At 31.2% G+C, this 26061-nt stretch overlaps 1 protein-coding gene across 8 annotated transcripts in view; it reads left to right on the forward strand.

Moving 5' to 3' along the window:
* The window catches only part of LOC143249558 (putative proline--tRNA ligase, mitochondrial), a 45702-nt gene extending 19939 nt beyond the window's left edge, over window positions 1-25763 (forward strand). For 7 of the 8 annotated variants that reach the window (XM_076499618.1, XM_076499616.1, XM_076499619.1 and 4 more), the window contains 8 exons: window positions 3462-3569; window positions 3898-3991; window positions 4432-4463; window positions 5020-5078; window positions 7953-8032; window positions 9387-9522; window positions 13887-14066; window positions 15739-25763. In XM_076499618.1, the coding sequence (XP_076355733.1) occupies window positions 3462-3569; window positions 3898-3991; window positions 4432-4463; window positions 5020-5078; window positions 7953-8032; window positions 9387-9522; window positions 13887-14066; window positions 15739-15849 (800 nt within the window). In that variant the 3' untranslated portion in view covers window positions 15850-25763. The remainder of the gene's footprint in view (window positions 1-3461; window positions 3570-3897; window positions 3992-4431; window positions 4464-5019; window positions 5079-7952; window positions 8033-9386; window positions 9523-13886; window positions 14067-15738) is intronic. The other variant, XM_076499617.1, reaches the window with a different exon arrangement.
* The last annotated feature ends 298 nt before the right edge of the window (window positions 25764-26061 follow it).

Below are 26061 nucleotides of genomic sequence, written 5' to 3' on the forward strand. Positions count from 1 at the left end.
ATTGCTTTGACGAGCTGTCTCTGTAAGACATTAGAAAGGATGGTTAATGCTCGTCTTGTTTGGTTCCTTGAATCAAACAACCTCCTCTCGCCCCCACCAAGTGTGGGTTCCATCGACAGCACTCCACCACAGACCACCTAATTCGTCTTGAAACATCTATCAGAGAAGCCTTTCTCAACCACCAACATCTTGTATCAATATTCTTTGACATAGAGAAGGCTTACGACACAACATTGTAGTATGGCGTTTTGCGAGACCTCCATACATATGGGTTACGTGGTCATTTACCCATGTTTAATAAAATTTTTTTAATGGACGGGAGATTCCAAGTTCATGTGGGTTCGACATTTTCCCGTTCTTTTGTACAGGAACTTGGAGTCTCTCAAGGCTGTGTATTGAGTGTTACACTCTTCAGTATAAAGATAAGTTCCATCACTGAACAACTCCCTCTCACTATTGCGAATGGGCTGTATGTCGACGACTTTCACATCTCATGTCAGTCGTCAAACATGAGATACATTGAGCGGCAACTACAAGCCGCCCTCAATTGTGTCGGAAGTGGACTCTGGTGAACGGCTTTAATTTCTCTCTCTCCAAAACTGTATGCATGCACTTTTGCCGTCGACTGGGTATTCACCCTCATCCTGAACTTCATATCGGTGAAGTTTTGCTGCCAGTGGTCCCGGAGACCAAGTTTTTGGGGCTTATCTTTGATCGTAAACTGACCTTTATACCACACTTAAAGCAGCTTCGAGTCAAATGCACAAGAGCACTGAACATCCTCCGTGTTCTCTCTTCTACCAGTTGGGGGGCAGATCGCTGTTCAATGTTAAAGGTATATCGTGCTCTTATTAGATCGAAACTCGATTATGGATCAATGGTCTATGGCTCTGTCAGACCCTCGGCCTTAAAGATGCTGGACCCCATTCATCACCAAGGACTTCGACTCTGCACTGGGGCTTTCCGTACCTCTCCAGTTCAAAGTATATACATTGAATCTCATGAACCTTCTCTACACCTTCGCCGTTTGCAACTATCTTTACAATATACTTCGAAACTTCATTCCTTACCACAGCATCCCACCTGGAAATGTGTTTTCCTTCCTCGGTGGGTAGTACTTTTTCAGAACAGACGATCTGTCATTGCTCTGTTTGGCCTTCGCATCCGGGGGACCAATTGGATGAATTGGGTCTGTCCTTGGATAACATTGCAGATTCCACAGGTTGGCCCATCCCACCATGGCTTATTACAGCCCCCAAATGTGACCTTTCTTTCAGTCACCTAAAAAAGGCAGATACTCCAGATTGGAAGTACCGTCTTTTATTCAATGAATATCTTTCAAACAATCATTCAGTTCCCATTTATACAGATGGTTCCAAATTAGGTAATTCAGTGGGCTCTGCTATGGTTTGCTATGGGTCAGTAGTGGCGCGCAGAATCCCTTCTACAGCTTCTGTGTTCACTGCTGAACTGTATGCCATATCTCTTGCCCTGGATCATGTTGCAGCTGAGCAGTACTCCAGCTGCACTATTTATACTGATTCGCTTAGTTCTATACTTGCCTTGGAATCGCTACACGTTAGCTCACATCCTATTCTCACTGATATTCGAAACCGACTGGCCCATTTCTCATTAGCAGCTACTTCAATCCAGTTTTTCTGGATACCAGGCCATGTTGGTATTTGCGGGAGCGAGCTTGCAGACATGGCAGCTAAATATGTCTGCTTCAGCACCATCACTCCTATGCCTATTCCGTACATGGACTATGGTGTTGTCTTCAAGGCTCGGCTCCGTGCCAGCTGGCAGTCCACTTGGAGTGAGCAACGCGACAACAAACTTTTTCAAATCAAACCCAAAATTGGACTTTAGCCATCTAGCTTCCATAAAGTTCGGAAGGAGAAAGTAGTTCTCACGAGGCTACTCATTGGTCACAGTTTTTTAACTCATTATTTTCTTTTATCTGGAACTGATGCACCAATGTGTAGTTTGTGTAACACTCAAATCACTATCAGCCACGTTTTACTTTCTTGCCATCGTTACAATTCTCAACGACGGCAATATTTTAAACATATTTTTTCCCAGGGTCAGTCTGTAACATTGGATAGAGTTATTGGTGATGGTGACTCTGTCCACCTTGATAATGTTTTTAATTTTTTAATGGCCATTAATCTTTTTAATCTCATTTAAGTGTTGCATATTTATTCATTACACCTTTTTTAATTGTGGTTCCTTTTTTACAGTTTTAATCTCTCTCATTCAAGTTGACATGGACAATGGCCAGAACATTAAATAACTCGACTCCAGGACTGGAAAGGCCAACTTCAGATGACTAACGCTACTGTTTGAACTATTTGTTTGAACTACTCGTTAGTCGTCCTGTTATTATACTTTTGCTGCATATCATTTCACACTTTTACTACTTTACTTTTTAGTACTGGCCATATTGACTCATAACCCGGAACCAGGACTGGAAAGACCAACTTCAGGTGACTGACGGTGGTTTTTATACTTACCTGTTAGTCTTTCTGGCGGGTTATGATCATTACCATTCTGCTACAGGTGGTCCTTTACAACTTTGTTGACTGGATGTCACCATTGGTTTTTACACCATTTTCTGTTTTAATTGCTGTTTTGTTTTTATCTTCATTTACTTTTACAAATTTTACTCCATTTACTTGACTTTATCTTTTTACTGGACATTTGGCTACTCATTGTTACAAATTTGCTATGTATCTTTTAAAACTTCTATTCTTTTGCATTTTGATACTGGTTGCTGTGACACATAACCTGGAACCAGGACTGGAAAGACCAACTTCAGGTGACTGACGGTGGTTCTTGAACTTACCTGTTAGTCTTCCTGGCGGGTTATGATCATTACCTTTTTCCTAGAGTAAATACCTTACAACGTCTTATACTCTGCCTCCTATCTTAACATTGTAGACTAGGTGTCAACATTGGTTTTATACTTTTTTTGTTTTACCTTCATTTCCATTTATGTCTATTACTACATTTATTTATTTTTTACATTTTTACCGAATGTCTGGCGCAGATAGCCTCGCTGCTTTGTGCCATAAAACACTTAAAAAAATTTAATGATTTAAACATAGGTTTCTACAAAGCAAATGATTGATCATACGAGCTAAGCTATAATTTGTCTTTCAGTAACAATAGTTTAGCAATAATAGCAGTCAAAGTGTATACTTATAAACAAAATATATAGTTCAATAATAAAAGTAGTATTATTGTGAGTTTTGTGATCCCTGTTTAAGTACTTTATAGCATAACATTAGCAAACATTGTTAAGCCTACTTGAGCTCAGTGTGTTCATTCATCATCATACTTTTATTGCTATGACCTTACCATATAGTAGTCTTTAAACATTGCTAGTATTTTCTTCTAATATATTACTTTTATTAAAGGCAAGTTGTGTAATAAAAAATTGTTTAAATGTTTTCATATAGACATGTACAGCTTTGATGTATCAGAGGAAGAAGCACAGTCTACTTATGCTGAAGTCTGTGAAGCATATGACAGGATATTCAAACAGCTCTCTTTACATGTTGTGAAAGGTTATTAGTAAAAAATATATTTTACTGTTGAGTTGTAATGTATTAAATTGTAAGATTAGTAGATACAGATATTCTAAAATATTATGAATCTGCTTAAAATGATTTATATACATGTGAATTAACTTTTTATTTTCTTCATTCAGAAACTGTATTAAGTTTAGAAATATGTTTTCTGAAATCCATTTTTAATTTATTGTGATCTGCTACAATTTTCTTTTGCTTATAAAATGTAATATACTTAAAAGTCTGTAAGCTGTTTTATTATAAACACTTAACATGTTCACTGAAATGTTCACCTGTCTAAGAACTTCACTTTTATAATGAACAGTTCATGGGCCAACAGGAAACATAGGAGGAAAATATTCTCATGAATACCATATCTTGTCAGAGATAGGAGAAGACCAACTACAAGTGTGTACAAAGTAAGTTTATTGTAGTAAAAGTTTGTCCCAATTGTCATTGGCAGTAGGTAAATTTATTGTAGTGTGTACTAGTTAGACTTAATTTTTTAATAACTTAGAATTGTCTACTATTGTTTGTTAGGTTGGTGTATGACATCAATAACTGTGATATGGATTTTGTGTATACTTGGGGTTAATGTTGTATAAAAAGCCTTGTAGTTTCAATGCATTACTGATTGACAATTTTATTAAGCCTAGTGTATTAACTAAAGATGTTTAGTGACTACATGAAAGGACAAAGTGGTAACAAAGAATATTTTTATTAACATACGAATTTTGGATTGAAATATGAGTTTACATGTATGGTATATTTAAGGATTTTTCATCTTTGCAATTTCTTGACATGTGTGAGAAAACTTAGATTCTTTTTACCTTGTTAACTTTCTTGTTATTTTTTCCAGCTGTGACTTTAGAACAAATGTTGAGTTGCAAGGTGAGTTTCATAAATATCCAAAGAATTAAAATAACATACAATTTACTGATTATATATCTTTGATATACATTAAAAACCTTTTTTTTTCTATTCTTGACACAGCCAGAAGTGAGCATGGAATTGATTTACTTATGTGGAACACATTCCATAAAATGTTAAAACAATATTTACAGATTTTTGTTAATTTTCTTGTAAAATTATGCTAATCTATTCATTGTGTAATTCTTATATAAGGTAGCAACACTATAATTTACATTAAAGAGTATGTTAAGATTTAATTTTTCAGACATGTTTTTCATGTAATTGTAATCAGTTCCATAACATGGTTGAAGCCTGTCTGTTATTGCTACCTCACAATGGTTTTTACTCATATGGAATGGCTAGTATATTATTATTTGGAATTAACTCTTAAGTGTTTTAATGATATCTTGTCTGGCTGTTTTCTGTCATAGTAATTTTCTGGAGGAAATGTATTCAACAAGTTTCAAATTTTGAATGATTCTCTTTATTAACATTTGAAGACATATATGTATAACAAGTATTTCTTGGCTTGCAGGGAATATATCAACTTGTCCTGTGTGCAAATCACATATGAAGAAAAGTCAAGGAATAGAGGTGAGCTGTCAGATCTTAAAATCCATAACAGTACTTATTATTTAGTAATTTCATCTCACTCTGTTAGGACTCCATAAAACTGTAAACCAAGAAACATAAATAAGTATTTGGAGCAGTTACAAATTCTCTAGAATCAATGCTATTATCTTTAGTGTCACAGCAAACCCTTAGGCTAGTCATTGGGGTTATGACTTTACTGTCAATTACATCAAGTGAAATGATGAAATTAGAGATCAACTTGGATGACTGGAAGATTACATGGAACTTCCTTGAGAACTTTATCATGCAGAATTGAACTTTCAGCTCTAGACTTGAGTTTTATACAATATTTTCTCTGTATTCGTATGAGTTACCAAGTAGCGTTCGTAACTACCCACAAGTGGTTCTGACACTTCATTGGTTAATTTCTGCAACTCATCAGGCCTTCCCAAAACAAGAACCAAAACTTTCAAGTACTTGGTTAGTATGATGGTGAGTGATTCAGTTGCTTTTTTATTTGTACCACTATTCCAGTATATAGTAATATATCTTATATCAAAGTGCTGATTTTAAGTGCTGTCATAAACTTTTTAGTAGCCTTTACTGTACTATTATGTGAGTGTCAGTAACTTATTACTGTCAAATTCATGAGTAGCATTTTGTGTATCTTCTGTACTGAGGTTCAGTTACTACATCAAACCTGCAATCTCTCTGCTAAACAAAACTTGTAACTGTAGTGAGCACACATCCCAGTTAGGACCTATCTTTCCTGATGTCCCAAATAGATATTTTAAGACATATCAAATATCTAAGTTTTAACTTTTTTTTTTTCCACTTGGTTTTGTAGAAAACTAATAATCTACCTTTTTGGCAGTTCTTGTAGTAACTAGAGATGAAAAGTGTGAATTGTAACCAACATATTAACCATGTGATTATTGTTTGGGTTCATTGGACTTAGTTTGTATGCAGAATGACACTGGTTTGATAAAAGATACAGTAACTCTGAAATTTATTAATGTACCTTCACAAAAATTAGGAGTATTTTGTTAGATTACAAGTATTTTCACATGAAAAAATGAAATTATTTTAATTAAAGATTTGTTATTTTTTATTTTAATTACTTGCACTCAGAACCTGAATATTTTTATTATCAATGTATAGTGCAATAAAATGTTTAAAATTAAGTAATAGAATAAATTTACTTCCCATTTAATTTTATTTTTTTGTCAAATAATTATAAAAGATTTTTTAGGTTATATTCTTAATTGCAAGTCTTTACATTTGCACATGTAGTCTGTTTTTAATGTTTTCTTTTCTTTTCTTCTTCTTTGGCATTATTATTTACCATAACATATGTCAGTAGGTGTCCTCCAGTGATACTTTAGGCTCTAGCAGAATGTTGTTGCACTCCCATTCTACACTAAGGTTCATAAAAGGAGGCAAACTTTGCATTATATTTAAAAAGTATTAAATATTTCAAATATACATTTTAAAATACAAATAACACCTAATTGACTGAAATATAAGACAAAAACCTAAATACAATTTAACTGTCTATCCAATTAACATATTTCTAGGTGAGAAACAATGCCAAGTTCTATTATTGCAAGGACAAAAATAGCAACAATGCTAATAAATGATTTGTTATACTTTGTAAATAATTCTGTGCACCAATTTTAAAATAACCATTGGGGATTTTACCTTTAAAATGAGCTCTTTCTGCTGTTAGAAGTCCATCTGTCTCAAATAAGTACAGTTGTATGTGAAGTCACATCTCTGTGGGTATGGGTTCTGTCAAGAGTTCCCAAGAAATTTATATTTCCTTTCTTGGAATTTTCCAAAAATAATTTTAAAGAATGAAGTTTAAATAGATTAGTTAGTCTTGTTTCTGTCTAGACATAGATATTTATTGTACAAGATGGATTTTTAAAGTTATAGAGACAATAATTTATGACTTGTATATGCTTCTGCATCATAGGACAATAAAATAACAAAAGATTAAAAAAAATTTAATTTAAAGAGTTTCTTTTGAAACAAAAGAATTAAAACTTAGTGATATGTATAAAACACTGAATTATAATGCACATTACAATGCCAGTTTCATTAACATATACATTGACACTAAAATTGGTTACGAAATTTTTAACGTAATTCAGTAAAGCCTTGTGGCATGCAGAAAGTGGATCTGTGACTGTAGGGTTAATGCAAAGTGCGATTTCAAATTGTTCTGAACAATATAAACAACACTCTGCTGTCCTGTTGCTTTGACACCATCAGTCACATAATTAGTGAGAAATGTGATGTTCTCAGGTTTTGCCATCATTTATGTTGAACATTATACTGTCAGGATGTATTCTTACTGTCACAACACTTAACAGTATCCTAGTTTTGACCACCTGACATTTTTGGTCACCTTGCTTATAATTCAAAACAATATAATGTTCTAGTATACAACACCTACTATTATAAGTTGGAAATGCAAGTAAAGAGAAGAGCAAAAATTTTTAACAAAAAGCTAAAAACTATGAATGCACTAATCACAAGAAATGAGAAGTATATATCTAAATTAAGAATAATAAAAACAAACAAAAAGTTTCCTGATGATAAACAAAAAAAAACTAACAAGAGAAAAAAATGTTTGAAGCATTATAAACAAATGAAAAAATCTACAAAAAAAGAAAATAAACCAAGCAAATAGTTTAAAAAAAATTCATGCTGTTTTCCCAAAAGCTGAATTTATTTCTTGTTATTATTTTAATTGTTTGTTTTATTTTTTTCAAAATATTTTTCAAAAATATTGTGTACTTCAATTTATTAGACAAGCCAATATGTTTCAATGCTGAATTTTTTCCACCTGCTGCTGAGTCTGTTATTTAATAGTTCATTCTTTTATAGGTTGGACATGCCTTTTTTCTAGGCTCCATTTATAGTGAAGTATTCAAAGCACATTATACCAACAAAAAAGGAAAACCAGAGTAAGCAGATGCATAAATTAATATTTTGTTTTAAAGTACCATGAAAAATGAAGATCTTTAAAAAAAAAGTAACTTTTTAAAACATTGTATTGCTTACAAAAGTTTATACATTTTTCATCTCTAACACATTTTTTTCACTTAAGTTTTGTACTCTGCTGGTACAGCAGTAAGTCTATGGATTTACAATGCTAAATTCAGAGGTTCAATTCCCCTCGGTGGACTCAGCAGATAGCCCGATGTGGCTTTGCTGTAAGAACACACACACTTTAATTTTAGCTAACTCATTTAAAATTCAAACTAAATATAGTAAGTTTGATGATAGTTCTGGAATTCGTAGTGCATTTTGCCTTTGCTTTAAAATCTAATGTGCAGTGATTACAACATAATATTTTTTGAACAATACTTTTTTATGCAGTTTTGTGAACTTGATTCAGAATTAAGTTATTTATATATTTAGTTGCATTTTCTTTAATCATGTCTCTCTGAGACCTGAAAAAATGTTGTTGTTTTTTAAATCCAAGAGTAAATTTGGTCAATTAAATATGTATTATATTTTAAATACCCTTGAAATATTCCTCCAAAATATTAACATTTTTTCAGTGCATTATATTGCAGAGTATTTATCGAATACTCCTTCAAATTTTTTAAAAATTTAATTTTATTTAATGGTTATGGTAAAATACTTTTCTTGGAGTTAATTCATAAAGTTGCAATATTTTTATAAGCCCAGACTTGTTTGGTCATGTTTTTTTATTTTTTAATCTAGTTATTCTTTCATAGTGTGATAAAATTTAATCTAAGAGCCAATATAAGCAAGTTTGAATTGTTTTGTGTATATGTTTTAACTTTCAGATCTAGTATTTTGGTGGACCTAGCGTGACCTGATGATTATGATACTCAACTCACAGTCTTTAGGTTGCAGGTTTGAATCCCATCACTGTACACCTTCATCATTTCAACCTTTGGGGCATTGTAATGTCACTATCAATCCCAATATTCTGTTAGAGTATCCAAAGAGTTGGTGTTGAGTGATGTTGACTAGCTGACTTCCACCTAGTCTATTATTTCTAAATTAGGTTGGCTAACACAAATAGCCCTGAAGTAGCTTTTACAAAATTTAACAAACAAGATGTATTTTGGTTCATCAGATTTCCCAACTTACATAATTTGTAAAGAAAATATAGAAAAATGTTTTTCTTTGAAGACGGGCTTTTGTGATGTTTAATTCTTTGCAGCATCATAGGCACTGCAGTGAGTGGAATGTGTTACATTTGAGTCTTAAAATATCTAAAATATATGTATCTTTTAGGTATAAATATCATTTTTATGATTAAGTTTTCTATTTCATTTTTAGGCTTCTACAGATGTCCTGCTATGGTCTTGGAATTACGCGACTTATATCGGCTAGTGTTGAAGCTTTATCATCAAAAGACAAACTACGGTGGCCTTTAAGGCTTGCTCCTTATTTAGTGTGTGTGATATTACCAAAGGTAAGTAAATAAGCATCAAATATCATATGTTTTATGTTAAAATCTTAAGAGGAAGAGGAAGTAGCTGAGAGTGAGGTTGATACAAAGCAATAATCAAATGCAGTTTGGTATGGAATTTTCTATTTTCGTACATATATTTATACACAGTATTAGATGTAATTACAGACACAATGAAATAGATGAGTATAAAAAAAAATGCTATGGAATGCTTTCCTTTCAATGTATGAAAAATGAACTGCACCAATCAACCAGAAAATGCCTATAAAAATAAAAATACAGATAGTTATACTGTTCTTTGCAATAGTGTTTTGAACACACACATGACTCAAAACAGAAAATGCAATGTAATAAAAACATATTGAAATCAAAGTTTTAGTTTTGCATGTTGAAGGCTATTCTATGTAACAAATTGATGTGAAAGTTCGTGTTTCAGTAAAAGCTATTTGAAAACTTAAAGAAGGTATATGAAGCTGATACTGTTGGTTCTAGATGTGGTTAAAGAAGAAAACCCAACTCTTTAAAAGTAATGATACATGATTATATTAACTTTTGATCAGAAATGGTTACTTACATGGATCTATCTTTGATTGGTTTGATAACAAGAACAATTCTGTTTGCTGTCCAGTCAGTGGGTGAAATTGTTAAGTTTTTATGTGATGTCATTAGGGAGTTGTTTTTATACATGAAGTAGTGATCCAACAAGGCCATAACAATCTCTGTCAAAATTATATGTATTCAAGGTTGATTATCCATAAGCATTTCATGTTTTCTATGATAAGTACTTGTTTATTTCTTGAGGCTCTGAGCAACAGATGACAAAAAATAGTTGGCCACCAAATTCAAGCCTTGTGTTGGGCAGGAGATCTTCTTCTGCAGTGATAGTGGTTCCAAGCATTTAGCAAATGGGGTGAAATGATATCTAGAAGTAAAAAAGGCTGATGAAGTATTCACAACCACAGTTAGGCCTACATTTTATCTAGATGTGATTACTGTCAAAGTTATATGAGAGTAAGTAGAAACTATGAAATTTAAAGATGACTAAACAATGTAGCAAACTGTGGGAGTAACACAGGACATTTGGAATGCTTTACATTTGTATGTTCATAAACTTGTAGTAGTTAAAAAACAAAGCATTCTGTTCTGATTAAAGTACATACAAAATGCTAGTGCTATTTTATTTTCTATAAAAACATATTGTACAAATAAAAAATTGATTATTTAGTTGCAATTATATATTTTTGACACACTTATTACCTGTGCATTCCTATAATTATTTCCAGTACTGGATTTTTTAACTGTTTCTATATCAGTCATCAGTTTAACTTTTGAATTTTTGTTCAAAGGCAGGTTAGCATTGTCATTGTGGAATTTCTGTGAAAATGCCCCTGTGGAAGTAGATTTTTTAAGCGTGTATTGTGTAGAAGGTCTTATGATTCTCTCTCTCTCTCTTCAAACCCTCTTTGGCAAGATCCACAAAATTTTTATTCGCTGTTTCTTGAAATATCATTTTTAATTGTTTTCCATGTGAAAAAAATGAAGTATATTATTAAATATCAATGATTTCCTGTGTACTTAAAAAATAAACTTGCAGGTTCCTGTAATAGTCTTGATTAGGACCTAGCATGTGGTAGAGATCTTTCGTATGGGGTTTCATTACTACAAGACCTAAAATTCGTTTGGCAATTTGCATAGTGTAATGTTTGACTTTTGTGTTCTTTTGAATCATGAATTCACAGAGCAGTGAATCAATAGTATCTATAATAGCTCCAAAATTATGAAAATCTTTAATTCATCAGATTATTTATTTTTATTGAATACTCACATACTATTTGAGGTACTCCTCTCAGTGACTTTCATTTAACTGTAATACTCCATTGTTAGGTTTTTATCACTCATATTCTGTGAAGATAAAACTTCTTAACATCTTATAATCTGAAAAACAGAGAATTTGTTGAATTTTGCTTTCAATCTGAAGAAGTGCAACTTACTTAACTGCCCAGCTATGACTTACCATGGAGGGATTGACTCGTTTGTAAAATGCTTAGTTTGTAAAAAGGCCACTTCTCTTTTAAGAGAAATTACATTTTCTAGTTTAGTGCAGTTTGAAATTTAACAAGCCTAATACAAGTTAAAGTCATGGCTCTTCAATTTGTTTAATGCCATGACCATGACTTACCTACAATATAAGTAGGTATGAAACTGTCATAAAAGTTCTTTACAAAAGTGAAACTAGTTGATGAAATCCTTTTAAATTTGACTTGAATGGTCCTAAGCCTATGTAGTTTTAGAAAAATAAAATATCTAGTTTTGATTTTGTCTACTATTTATAATAAAAAAAAATATTTAACAGAGCTATTTGCACTCAAACTCTGAATAGTTCACATGCAATGTGATTTTCATTATGAGTACAAAAATACTATTTCTCACCTCACAAATTTCACACTTCATTTGTATAATCTCTAGAACCTCTTAAATAAAAATCAAAAGTTTTAAGGTAAATGTTTATATTTTGTTTTTCATTTTCTCAATTATATCATTAACTCCAGATATTATCATCAATGTACAGTGTAATGAATTTTTTAAAATTAAGAAATGGAAAATGTAACTTCTTAGCATAGATTTGAGACTTCTTTTTTCAAATGCATAGTTTCAGTTCTTTATCTTTTCACTTGTAGTTTATTTTTAATTATCTTTTCTAGTTATTTGTCTTTTATTATTGATGCCAACACTGTCAACATGTCCCCATGGTGTTTGTTATTCTATAGGGTAACTCTCATTCATGTACAAATTCAAAACATCTCGCTCACACACACAAATTATGCCATCTTGCTTAGGTACAATAAGTTAAATGTATAAAAGTCATAAATATTTCAAACATGCATTTAAAAACAAAAGTAATAAATAATTAAGATATAAATGTAAAACCTAAATGCAACCTGTTTAGGAAACTAATACATATAAGATGATAAACACTTGCCAAGCACCATATATACCTCAAGAGAACAATGGACTAAGCATCTTTTCTATTTGATACTATAGATCCCTACTCAGATTTTTTTCAGTGTCTAACTGAATACTGCAAAATCTGTTCTTTTTTTTGGTTATAAACATGCCATTCAATATCAAACTTTCATTTAGCAACACAACTTTAACTGCAAATGGGCATGGCTGACCTAGAACTTAGAAATATTAGAATGTTGTTTAACACCAGCAGAAATTATTGTTTATTTTTCCCCATTTAATAAGAGACAGCTGGAAATGTACCTTTATCGTCTCTGCTGATAGTCTGTGTTAGCTTCTCACTGTTTCTTGTCTAAGAGCTCTTAATCTTGAGAGTCTTAGCTGTGAGTGGATCATGTAACAGCAAAATCTGAAGTTTTAATTGCTGAAGTCATAGAGTTTATTGAAACCAGAATACCAGGCTTAATCCTCTTGCAATCAACATTCTTTTTTGCACAAGTTACAAGGTTTTTATGAGTTATATTCAAAATGTAATTAAACTACTTTATTATCATGGTATGTAAATAAACTTGGCACAAAAACATAGCTAATTATCCAAATTGTTAATTTTGTATTTATTCTAAGTTCTTTGTGTTATAAGACAATATTTCAAAAAATCCTGAATTTCCCTCTAGTGTGAGAATTGGGTCACCTGCTCTTTAGGCATTCACTCTTCTCAAGACTGGACAACATGAAATATAAAACATACAGTCTTTATTACAACAAATGTGAAACACAAATATATTGTATATACTTGCATTTATAAAAATAGAGACTTACTTTTACTGGATTTGCTCTTTACACAGTTTCTCCTTCAAGATTCTGTTCTAGACTGATTAAGTACAGTGTTTATTAATTAGCAAGAATTGTCACATTTACTCTGAATAGCCAGTGCTACCCATGTGGCTGGTCATTCCAACATACATGAAGCTATCTGAATGACCATTGAAGATCACTGTTATCGACATTTTTGCACAATGTGTACCATCACCGCAGTATTTTCTCAGGCAGAGTAGGTCTTATTCACTGGAGAATAATGGAATATAGAACAAAATCATCATAATGACCTTTTTTCTTCATGTGTTGTGTAACCTGCACATATACAAAATAAATTATAAACTCAAAATATATACTGTGATACTGCATGAAGATAGAAATGCATAGCACATATGTGTACCATAAATTTACCTGACAGTTAACAAAGTTTTGTTTATGGTGTTACTGACATTAATTTTTAATCTTCAAGTCACTACTCTAAACTTTACTAAGAAAGCTAGATTTTATTTTATAACTACTTTTTATTTCAACTTCTATTAAATCCTTTGTATTGCCTTTATAATTTCTAAGTATTTTTGTTTTCTTAGGCAGGCAGCAAGGAAGAAAAATGCAGTCAGTTTGGAGAACACATTGCTATGGCTTTGGCTAACTTTCCTGGTTTAGCAGACAATGTTGTCATAGATGATCGAACACAGCTGACCATTGGTCGGAGAATTTTAGACTGTGCCTCTTTAGGGTTTCCTTATCTGTTAGTTGTAGGAAAGCAGGTACTGTTTTGTCTTTAGTGTTTTCTTTATATGGAAGTTTAAGGTAGATAATCCTTGTTACATTGAATACATTTTGGTTTATGAAATTCTTTTATTTGTTGTCTGAGGGGAAGGAAAAGTTTTATTACATTCTTTCAATGTAATATAATTTTTTTGCAACCAAGAGGACTCATAAAAACACTTTTTTAAATTTATTTTTGTTTTTCATAGACATTATTTCTTAAATCAGAAAAAAAATAATTTTAATTATTAGCAAAAAATATCATAGTTAACTTTTTATTTATACAACTGACCCCTTCTATGGTTAATAAAATTAATTTCTCTATATCATTAATAACATATTGTCATAAAAAAACTACTAAATTGGTAGTATTCTTAAAATATTCTTACAATACCTTATTATGAAAGAACATCATAAAAGATTATTTTAATATAATAACCATTTCTGGATTGAGGGGATATTGCTGATATCCTCCTTCTCATAGTTAACATACTGAATCAAACTGCATGAAATGTAAAAAAATGTCTAAATAGCATCTAGTTTCTGCTTTAAAAAATTTAATTTGATAAATTGGTTAATATATATTTGTGTTTAAAAGTTATTGTGTATTTTCAAAAAATATTGAGTTAATTTGTTTCTGTGTGTTGCTAATACAATAAACTCAACTATAATTCGTATGAGGAAAGGATTTAATTATTCAAATAGTTTGCTGTTGCTTTCTGTACTTGCCAAGAATTAATAACTCATCTGAAATATTGTCATAGAAGCTTTCAACCAGATATCAACAGAAAACATTTCAGGAATTAAAAAAAGGCCAAAAGAAACTATAAAAATTCATTAATTTTTGGTATTTGTTCCAAGTGTTATAAATTTCTCATTGGGATACTTTGTTCAGTTTTACTGGAACCCCAGTTAGATAATATGTAGACAAACCACAAATTACTTTTAAAACCATTTCATTTACTTTATATTGAAATAGATTAATTGGAAGTGCTTTTATCCAGAAATTCTTAGCTGTTGGCTCTAACTATTTGTGAACCTGAGATTTATTAGTAACTTTTCAGGCAAAATTCTAAAACATTAGGAAGGAGCAACAGAGAAGGAAAAATCACATTAAAAACCACACATGGAATCATTATGTTTTTAAGAGATGATAGTTTCTTAACCATTATAAATTATCCCATACTTTGTTAAGCAGAACAGTTTAGTAAAGGTTGATAAATGCTTTGTTTACAGTTGAGACCCTACAGGGCAATGCAGAATTTAAAGTTGGAACATTTGTTTTCAAATTTTTTTATTAGTTACACCAAATAAGTGGTATGTAATGATAAAATATAAGTTAGAATAAGAAAATTGTTGAAATTGATTGATATTTTTTCACTTAAATTTTGAAATTTGATATACAGGTAAAGTGCAGATCTTGTGTCAGTGATATAGATTAATGTTATCCAATTAGGTATAGTTTTAAAAATAACAAAATATTACAGATTTATTAAATATATGCTTCACAACTAGAAATAAAATTGTTTATAGATAAAAAAAATTCTGTGAAGAATCTTTTTTTTTGGAAATAGTCTTAGCATGTATGGGTATGTATAATTGAGATTGTAAAATAATGAAGATTCTCTTTTGTCAAGTTATATTTCATTTTGTTACTTTTTTATGTTTCAGTCTGTGGAAGCACTTCCAAAAGTTGAGATTCATGATGTTTACAATGATAAAGTTCATGTTCTAACACATGCAGAGATGATGGATTTTTTCAGGGAAAATTGTGCATCCTGAGGTGAAGCTAATTTTGTTAATAGTCATGTTTAAATAAATAGATGTAATTTGAAATCTGTATGGTGTATGTAGAGAATGTGGAATCCATGATAAATTAATTCCAGTAGTTTGGCTTGTTTATTGTTTGATAATGTTTGGATGTAATGCAAACAATTTTTATAAGTGTGATATCAGTAAATTAAGAAACAACTTCGTTCATTCTAAGTATTGTTAAAATATTTTGGTAATGGAATTAGAAGAAACCTACAAAGGATAATTTTGGCCTGGTAGGTATGGCACTAAATTCCCATTATAACATAACATAATGTTAAGGGACAACAAGGGTCCTATTGGTCCATCTTGGCTGTTCCATTCTCTAAGCCAAACTAAAAATAAAAAAAATTAAAACCAGCCCTTATCATTCTTGTATCTGTCAAGCATTCTTTTAAACTCACTCAAATTTACTGCCTCCACAACATTCAAAAACAATTTCTTTAATAGGCTATAACAATCCTATTTGAAAAACAAAATTGTCTTAGCCGAAGACAGCTTCCACCTTGCTTAAATCTATATTTGTGTCCCCTAAGTGTGAAAAATATTGATGCATCAACATTATCAATTGCTTTTACAGTCTTAAACACTTCAATCAGATCCCCTCTAACTCTTCTTTTTTTCAAGAGAAAACAACTTTAAGGATCTTAAACTCTCCTTATATTACAACCTGTCCAACCCAGGTATAATTTTTGTAACCCTCCTCTGATCCCTTTACAACAATTCATTGTCTTTTTTCAGGTAAGGAGCCCAAGACTGAACACAATACTCCAAATCTGGCCTAATCAGTAGCCTATACAATGAAAGTGTAATGTTTTTTGACTTGTGTTCAGTACTCCTGTAAATAAAATCTAAATTCTGATTTGCCTTACCACTAACAACAGCATACTGCTTTTACATCAAGATCCTTTTCTTTCATGATACTGTTAAAGTTATTACCATCCACATTATACTTATAATTCAAATTATGATTACTCAAATGCAATGTATTGCATTTATAATAATTAAAACTCATCTGCCATTTATTTGCCCAGTTTACTAAGTGATCTAAATAATTTTGTAAATCAGCAGCATTCTCTTTGCAGACAGCAACACCCAAGATCTTAATATCATCAGCAAATTTAAATAATTTATTCACCATTCCTTCATCTAAGTCATTAATGTAAATCAAAAAGAGCAATGGTTCTAAGTTTCTCAGTCCTGAGGAACACCACTTACAACATTAATCCAGTTTGATAGAGCTCCATTTATAACAACCCTCTGCTTTCCACTTTTCTATCCAGTTAGTTAACTTATACTTCATACCTGCTTAGGTAAGTTTCTTTAAAATACTTTTACGTGGCACTTTGTCAAATGATTTCTAAAAATTCAAATACACCACATCTACACTCTCACACTCATCTACATATGCAGTAACATTTTCAAAATACATCAAACAACTGGGACAATTTCTATTACCTCCCTTGCAGATAGGAGTGACATTAGCTAATTTAATTTCCAGCTTTTTGGTACTTGTCCACTGTTTGAGGAGTTACAAACCACCGTGCATGTGACTCTCAAATCCAGTTCTTGGCCTACTTTAAAACCCTCTAGGGAGATATCATCTGGCCGAGGAGCCTTACCATTCTTTTAACTTCCCAATTTTACTTTAAAAAGCTCAGAATTTATGCATTTGTCTTCTTCAACTTTGTCTCCATCTATCAGTTGCTCAACATGAGGAATACTGCTTAAGTCTTCATTTGTTTATAAGTTGCAGGTCTGAATCCTATCACTGAATACACTTGCCCTTTCACTTTAGAGACATTATATTGTGATGGTCAATCCAACTGTTCAATTAGAGTAGCCCAAGATTTGGCAGTGAGTGGTTATGACTAGCTGCCTTTCTGCTAGTCTATCACTTCCAATTTAGGAGAGCTAGTGTAGAAAGCTCTTGAATAGCTTTGCATGAAATCAACAAACAAGCAAATGCATATTTTCAAAACAGTTCTTAAGAATCAAAAAGAATAGTTCTCATGGTTTCTCTAAACATTTTACTATGAAACTTCAAATTAAGAATTAACATCAATTTTAAACTAATCAAGATACAAAAGTTTAAATTGAGGGTTTTGAAATTCAGTTTCCTTGAACAAACTAGAAATATCTTTTATTGTAGTTATTATAAAACTGTTTCTATTAATAAAGAATAATTAATTACTTTTCAAATAAGTTTTCATTTCTGTATTCCCTTAAAAAAAATTATCAATCCATGTATATTCTTTAAATATATGCCTCAAAATTAGAAATAGAATTGTCTGTATATTAAAAATTTGAGTTTATCGAACATGGATTCGCTTATACATGTAAAAAGAAAAGCAACCAATTATCTGCTGAAAATGAAAGATTTGATTATAAATGGTTCACCCAACATGCAAACAAATGTGTGTTCTAGATTGTTATAATTCTCTCAACATGGGTTTGGTTAATTTGACTGTGTCTCCTTTTTGTACTTGTTTAAATTCTTTATAGGTTTAATACTTCTAACTCTCAATATATTATGCGCATATTCAAGAAATTTGGCAGTCTGTTAACATTATAAATCCTTTTACATACACAAAATCACATTTTTTATTCAAGTATTTTTAATAAACTAAAATAAAAGTTTGTCCTTGAATTTGTTGAGTATTTGTTTTGAATAGTATGTGTGCAAAATAATTTTTATGTTAAGATTTAAAAATACATTTTTTCATCTCAACAATCTCAAATTGTCTTAAACCTCCTAAATACGTTTCAATTTTTTTTTTTCAGTGAAATTTATATTTTATATGTTATTTTCTCTATTTTATCTCTTTTGGGATTGGTCAATTTAACTAACTTCATAACTACCAAAAATAACCAATAAATCTAAATTACTTTTTTTTCCAAAATGATTTCAAATTGTAACATGAAACTACATTCACTTATCCTAAGTAGCTTTAAGCTTGTAACAGTATGCATCTACATATAATTACATCTTATAATTAAATAATGCACTACAAAACACAGGCTTATATAATAACATGCAGAAAGTAGATAACTTCCCTTAACTCTCAAAATGTATCTGGTTTTCTAACTATGTGACAAGAGCTATTACAAATTTGTATTAGCTATTTGTTAACAATTCCATGGAAATAAACTGTGCATTGTAAATGAAATTTACATCTGTCTGTTCAGAACACAACATAATATATGTCATTTGACAGATGCAAACATTGACTTTCTGTTAGTTACAGATGATTTATAATTAAACATAAGAGAAAAGTATTAACAAATCTTGAAGGAGAGGATATAACAGGTGAGTGTGGAAGGAGTGTTCTGATTTTCTATTTGATAGTTCTGTAACCAAATCCAATTGAAGGCTATAAAGATTATGGTTTGTCTGAAGTAAGATGATTTTATAGTGAATAATTTACATTTCATTTCATTATTACAGGGGGGTGGGGGATACAATAGAGAAAAGAATATACCTACAGAAATTGGGTCATATATGTAACACTAGGGGAAATTCAGGATGTTTTTTTTAATATTACATGATAAAATTAAGAACTTAGGACTTGTATATTATCAAAATATGGATTATTAGCTTAAATTTTTTGCTGTACTATGTGGTGTAACATAAATAAAAAGTAGTTTAATAGAAATTTAGAATTTAAGACACACAAACCCTGTGGCTTGTGCAGTAAAAAATACCTATAAGGACAGAAATAAACAATCTCCAGCTTCCTGAGCCTCACTCCATCTCCACCACATGTAATTGGGCTAAGTTCAATGCTATAGAGTATTTTGTGATTTTATTCTGCTTTTCATAAATACCCTTAGATGGCAGTATGAAGTAAAAAAATAAAGCATCTCCAAGTATTAGTGAGGCTAAGAAAAATTGTAAAGCTATGATATTAGCTGAGAAAATTCAGATCCGTGATAAGTTACTAAGTAAGTGGGATGAGTGCAACATCCATAAGCCAGGAATGAGGCATGAATGAGTCTTCCATATACACAGTTAGGAGTAGTGAAAAAAAAAATCCGTGCAAATGTTAAGGCTTCTGCATCTATAACTGCTAAGTTTTCTCAAATATGTAGCAGGAATCCTTTCAAGAAAAAAACAAATTATTGAATTTGTTGATAAGTGAACAAAAAAAAAGCTTTGTTGTTGATAGCATATTTATATGTGAGAAAAGCACATAATTTTTATAAATGTGTAGTCTCCAATGAGGATGGAAGTGCTGTGGATGCCAGTGAGTTTCAGGCAAGTTAATGCTCATTTGCCAAAATTTAAGCAACTCTTTAACCTGCATACCAGAAGCTGGATTAAATGATAGAGATGCAGCTGCACAGTTTAAGCCATAGTTTCTTGAAATCATTAAGGAGAAATGATAGGATGTTCAATAGGTTTTTAATTCAGATGAGACAGGGCTCTTTTATAAGAAGATGCACAACAGGACATACATCACCAAGAAACAAAAGGTAGCATCCAGGTTTAAGACCTTTAAGGATAAACTCACTTTGCTTTTTTTGCATGAGCACAGCAGGTGACTTTAAATGCAAGCCTATGTTAGTGTATTTCTCTGCAAACCTATGAGCATTAAAAGGCAAGAATAAATGACATTTGCTTGTTGTTTGTTCAAATTCAAAAGGCTTAGATAATTAGAATGGTATTCAGTGACTGGTTGCAAGATTATTTTGTGCACAAGGTTAAAGAATACTGGATGAAGAATAATCTCAACTTGAAGGTTCTTCTAGTTTTGGATAATGCTCCTGTCCATGGCACTGACACACTATAATTCAGCCATCATAATATGAAGATAATATTTTTACCTCCAAATACCACATCTGTCCTGCAATTGATGGACCAAGGAGTAATAAACACATTCAAGTCTAACCATACAAGGAATGTCTACCCGTGTCCAACCCAAGCTATAGACTCTGAAGTTTTCAAAAACTTAACCAAGTTTTGGAAAACGTATAACATTAAGGACTGTATTGAAATCACTAAAATATCATAGAATGAGATGAAAGAGTACCATAAGTGCATGATGACATCATCTTTGGCCTGAAGTTGTGAACAGTTTCAAGGGCTTTCTGATGATTGGGAGGGAAGTTGCCAATGTCGTGAGATCACTAAAAAAATCAGAGGTGACGGGTGTGATAATACAAGGGATGCAGAGATGGTTGAGCATCTGGAATCCCATTACCAAAAGTCAACAAATGAAGAACTTGAAGCATTGATAGATTCCAATGGTAGTGATGAAAATGCTGGAAAGACAGAACCTGCTAAACCTATCCTCACAGCAAAGGCTGTGTCCAATTTCCTGTGCAAACAGATGAGCTCACAGAAATGGCTCTAGACATTGGTTCCATAATGGATTGAAACATTAGATTTAAAAGATTTACAGAAGAAAATCAAACAGTTGAACATCATTGACTTTATGAAGCTCAAGTCAGCCAATGTAACATTATCTGACCCCATCTCGTTGACTTTTACATCTGCTTAATTGGAGTTTGAGGCTGATTATTCTGATGATCCAATGGTCTTAAACTAACTTTTCAGCCTCCATGTCTGTTATCATCATCATTGCAAGTCTTCCTCCCATCAGTGAAAGATTTTTGTCTTCTTCAGACGTATGTAAATGTTACAATAAAATGCAGAACTGTATTATTTTATTTAACATATTTTCATTTATAGGTACAGCAAATCACATATGAAAGTTGTTATGCTCATGATTTTATATTCACAGTTCATTTACAATACTGTATAGATAAGGCATTTTATCTGTGTGAAAAAAGGTCATATGTAAACATTTAGCTGAGACTTGATGCAATTGTTTCTATATCCCTGTCAATCCTATAAGGTGTTGAGCTTCTCCAACACAGATTTGCTTCAACATGAGTTGCCCAAGTAATGTATCCCCTGTGTTGAATGAGAACTAACTGCTTATGTATGTATGTATGTGTGTGTGTGTGTTTAGTTTTAAGAATTAGCTCTTATATTTAAAGCTTAATAACTGCTTTCCTAATTGAACCATCATTGCCTTCCAAACGTTTCTTAAAATAGCAAAACAAAAATACACACATGACAAAACCTTTGATGTTTTAAAATGACATGAAAGTGAAACATTTAAAAGTCTTTCTTCAAACGATTAACTATTACTGTAAACTATATGTTAATATATTTTATCACATAGTATAATCCTTATTCATAACTAACAGATTATGTATATAATTAACAGCTTCAATGGTTATACTATTAATATTCCATACTTTTGGGAAAATTATTATATGTAGACACTTTAAAATTGATATTCCAGCTCTGAATAAAATTACCAACAATGTATTAAAAGTTGAAGGTATTATCTCATAAGATTCACAGATGATTGCCTATAATAAATTTTCAAAACTTTTGCTTTGAAATGTAAGTTTAATTTTAGCCTTAATAATGATTTTATATTGTTGGTAGCTTATTTGTGTTAATTTTAAATGCTGCTGTGTACCTCATAACACAAAACAACAACATATGAAAAGAAATTAATTCATATAGAACTCTTCATGCAAATAAAACAAAAACTACAGTCGATTCACACTTTATACAAAATTTCCTATGTAGATATACTCTTAATAAAGTAGAAATGATGAGAAATATCTCTTAAGTATACCACCACATGAAGGTTTTTCTCTTCATATTAGTTTTTTAGAGATATTGTAAGATGATATTTCTGGTATTTTCTGACAAAAATACTATACAATATATTTTTCTTATCCTGAGTGGTTATAGTAGTCATGTCACAGTTATCTGAAACAAGCAAATTCACCTGTTTATTAAAGTGTTGGGTATAGAAGACTGTTTACTATAAGATTTGTTATTTAGTTCATTTAGTGATCTAATATTTAATGATCATTTCAATTATTTAGTTTTCACAACAATGATGTTAAAAGTAATTATTTTGAGGGTGAAAGTTATGACAAATTTTGTTACATAACTTGGTAAGAGTTGGATGTTGTGTGTGTAGTTCAAGTGTTGTAATTTTATATCACATTACTCAAATCTTCTGTATTTTTCTTGTTGCCTTAAGTGAGTAATATTATATCATGGTGTTTCATAGTTTGTAAAAAAGTTCTAGGGCATAGTTAGAATATATATAAGACCAAGTCAGAAAAAGTTAAATCAGAAAACATTAACCTAGTATAAGCAAAGTAAGACTGCATTACGGTCAGTTTAACCTTAATGGACAACACTTAAAGTGAGTTTCACAGTGGTAGTGTAATAACAGAGACAGTTGAATCTATCTGTGTAGATTTGGATAAAAAGGAGATAATTATTTTAAGTTCTGGATACAACTGTGGTAACCCATGGGGTAGGGTAAATAAATTTGTCACAGATTATGTAATAAGAAACAGAGTAAAGAAAAAAAAATTTCTTGTGAGTTGAGTTCCGGGTCAAGGGTTTGAATCCCCGTCACACCAAACATGCTCACCCTTTCAGCCGTGGGGTGTTATAATGTGACAGCCAATCCCACTATTCGCTGGTAAAAGAATTGCCCAAGAGTTGGCAATGAGTGGTGATGACTAGCTGCCTTACCTCTAGTCTTACACTGCTAAATTAGGGACAGCTAGCGCAGATAGCCTTCACGTAGCTTTGCATGAAATTCAAAACAAACCAAACCAGTTGAGTTCTAAAGTAACTGAACAACCCTGTGTGGACGTTTAAGAACGAGAATTATATAAAGCTTTATATATAACATTGCTACCAGTTGTAAAATAAATGTTTGTATGTATATTTGACTTGTTTTGAACGTTTTTTTGAAACAAGTGGATTGTATACTGTCCATTTGTTGCTGACATTTATTGCCAACATATTGTAGACACCTAATGTGAAAGTATCCCAGTTCCTATACAATAAACTTGACATAAAGTCTATAACTAGAGCCAGATCTTACCTTTTTCTTCTGTTTATATGCTGAACTTGGGAAAGATACTAATTATAATCAGTATTATGATTATTATTTTCTCTCTCTTTTTTTTTTTTTCAGTAGGGCTGTGTGTCACCACGTGCTTAACATGCCCAATTATGACTTAAAGAGCTCATGGTTTATAGTAAAGTCACATGACTTTGTCTAAAATAATCTCTTACAGGATGAAGAAATTAAGTTAGTTATAGACCTGTCTAATATAAACAAAAATGAGGTAACAGCTGAAAAACAATAGTCCAGTTGAGACAGATGTTATAAGTATTTGTGATTTTAGTACATATTGTTTTATTTTTAAACAAACATGACTCGTATTCAATCAATTTTTAATATAAAAGAATAAAATTGAATGGAAATTTGGTTTCAACTGCTATAGATAATTTTTAACATATGTTATAAATATCAATGAAAGTCATGCTGTACACACTGCATTGGCATGATGTTGAAAGGTTGTGCTTCAACACAGGAAATATTGGAAAAACGTAATGGTCCAATTTGAACTAGTTCTCTTTATGATGGAATTTTGCTAGCAGTGAACATAAGATATTGTGTTATCTGCCCATAGTTTGGCTGCAAGCAGTGAAAAACGTTAGAAATGAAAACTTGAATATAAAAACAACAAGGTTTGAGGTTTGAAAGCTCATGTGTGAATGTTCTTCAGTAAAAATTATTTCTTTATTAGAATTAAGTTATGGAGCTCAATGTTGTGATATATGTCTACTATTAGCTTAGAATATTTTTTGCTGTCCATAATCTTATTTAACAAATTTTTAATTACTAAAATATCATCAGCCCTGCTGTTTCATAAATTTTATTATTCTTTGTTTGAAAATTTATTATTCCAATCTTTTATTTTGCATTTATGGAATTATCTACTCTGCCACTAACTATTTTTAAAATACTGAAGAATCCTGATTTTGCCTTTAAGGTCAAAATTCTCAGTTTCTAATGTGTTGCTTTAATATTTATTGTTTTCTTTGATTCTCCAGCAACCAGCTGTCCAAACATATATTTAAATGACCATAAGTACAGATGTATTTTCTTCTTTGTTATTCTGTAATGAATAGTACACACTTCAAAGTTTTTCAGTGTCAAATGGGATACGTATACTATTTTAACTAAAGAACAACATTTCAAGTTGTAAACTGGATTATGAACTCTCCATATACAGGCTGTCATTTTGACCACAACCACTATGAAACTATACATATCAACTTTTAATGTGATAAGTGTACGTTCACAAAATCTGAAAAATTTTTAGTAAATGTTACAGATCTTTTATACATAAAAAAAATCAGATGTTTAAATTATTTTTACTAAATATTTGTCTGTAATTTATGAAATAATAGTTTTACGTAAACTCATTAGCCTAAGTGCAATGTTGTTTTCATGTTAAGATTAAAATTACAGTTTTCAACTTTCATTTATGTGACATCTAAAACCTTCTTACTAAATATCAGAATTGTTTCTGCAAGACTTTATATTGTATCTGTTGTTTGGTGTACATGGGCATAGCCCATTTTACTGAAGGTGTAACTACCATACAAAAAATATAAAACTAAATTACTGTTCTTTTCTTTCTAGAATAACTACAGATTGTAACAGAAAGTGAAAGTTATTTATAAACAACTTTAGGCTTGTAACATTATACATCTGGTTTTATTTAATTTTATTGTTTGTTGCTTTTTGTACCATATGTAACTACTAAAAATGCGTAACAAAATTATGAACACTTGGGAAGCAGATATTTTGAGGTAGGGTAAAACAATGTATTGAATAACTCAGGGGCAGCTTGTGTGAATGCCTCATAACATTTTTTTATTTAATTTTTGTTTGTTATCTAACCTATTAAGTTTGTAATTTTAACATTTTAGTAACAATAAATAAAATATGTACATACAAAACAAGAAATGTAATACTTATGTGTGGATCTTGTACTCTTTTTTTTCTTTTAACCAAATTCTTAATAAAAGTTAACTTTAATTTTTGGTGGGTTATTGTCAGTACTTTACTGACCTTTTATGGATTTAAAATATTCAGGTAGAAACACAAAAAATGTAATGTCTTATAACTTAACTGGTTTTTCCAACTCGGCAATAAGTGCCTTAAAATATTTTCCTTACTTGGTTGAGGTGAACTTGTTGATACCAACTTTTATTCTGCAGGCTGAATAATTCAAAAGCTCTCACGAGAATGAATTAACCTGTTA

Source organism: Tachypleus tridentatus, chromosome 4 (assembly GCF_004210375.1).
Source record: "Tachypleus tridentatus isolate NWPU-2018 chromosome 4, ASM421037v1, whole genome shotgun sequence".
Taxonomy (NCBI): Eukaryota; Metazoa; Arthropoda; class Merostomata; order Xiphosura; family Limulidae; genus Tachypleus; species Tachypleus tridentatus.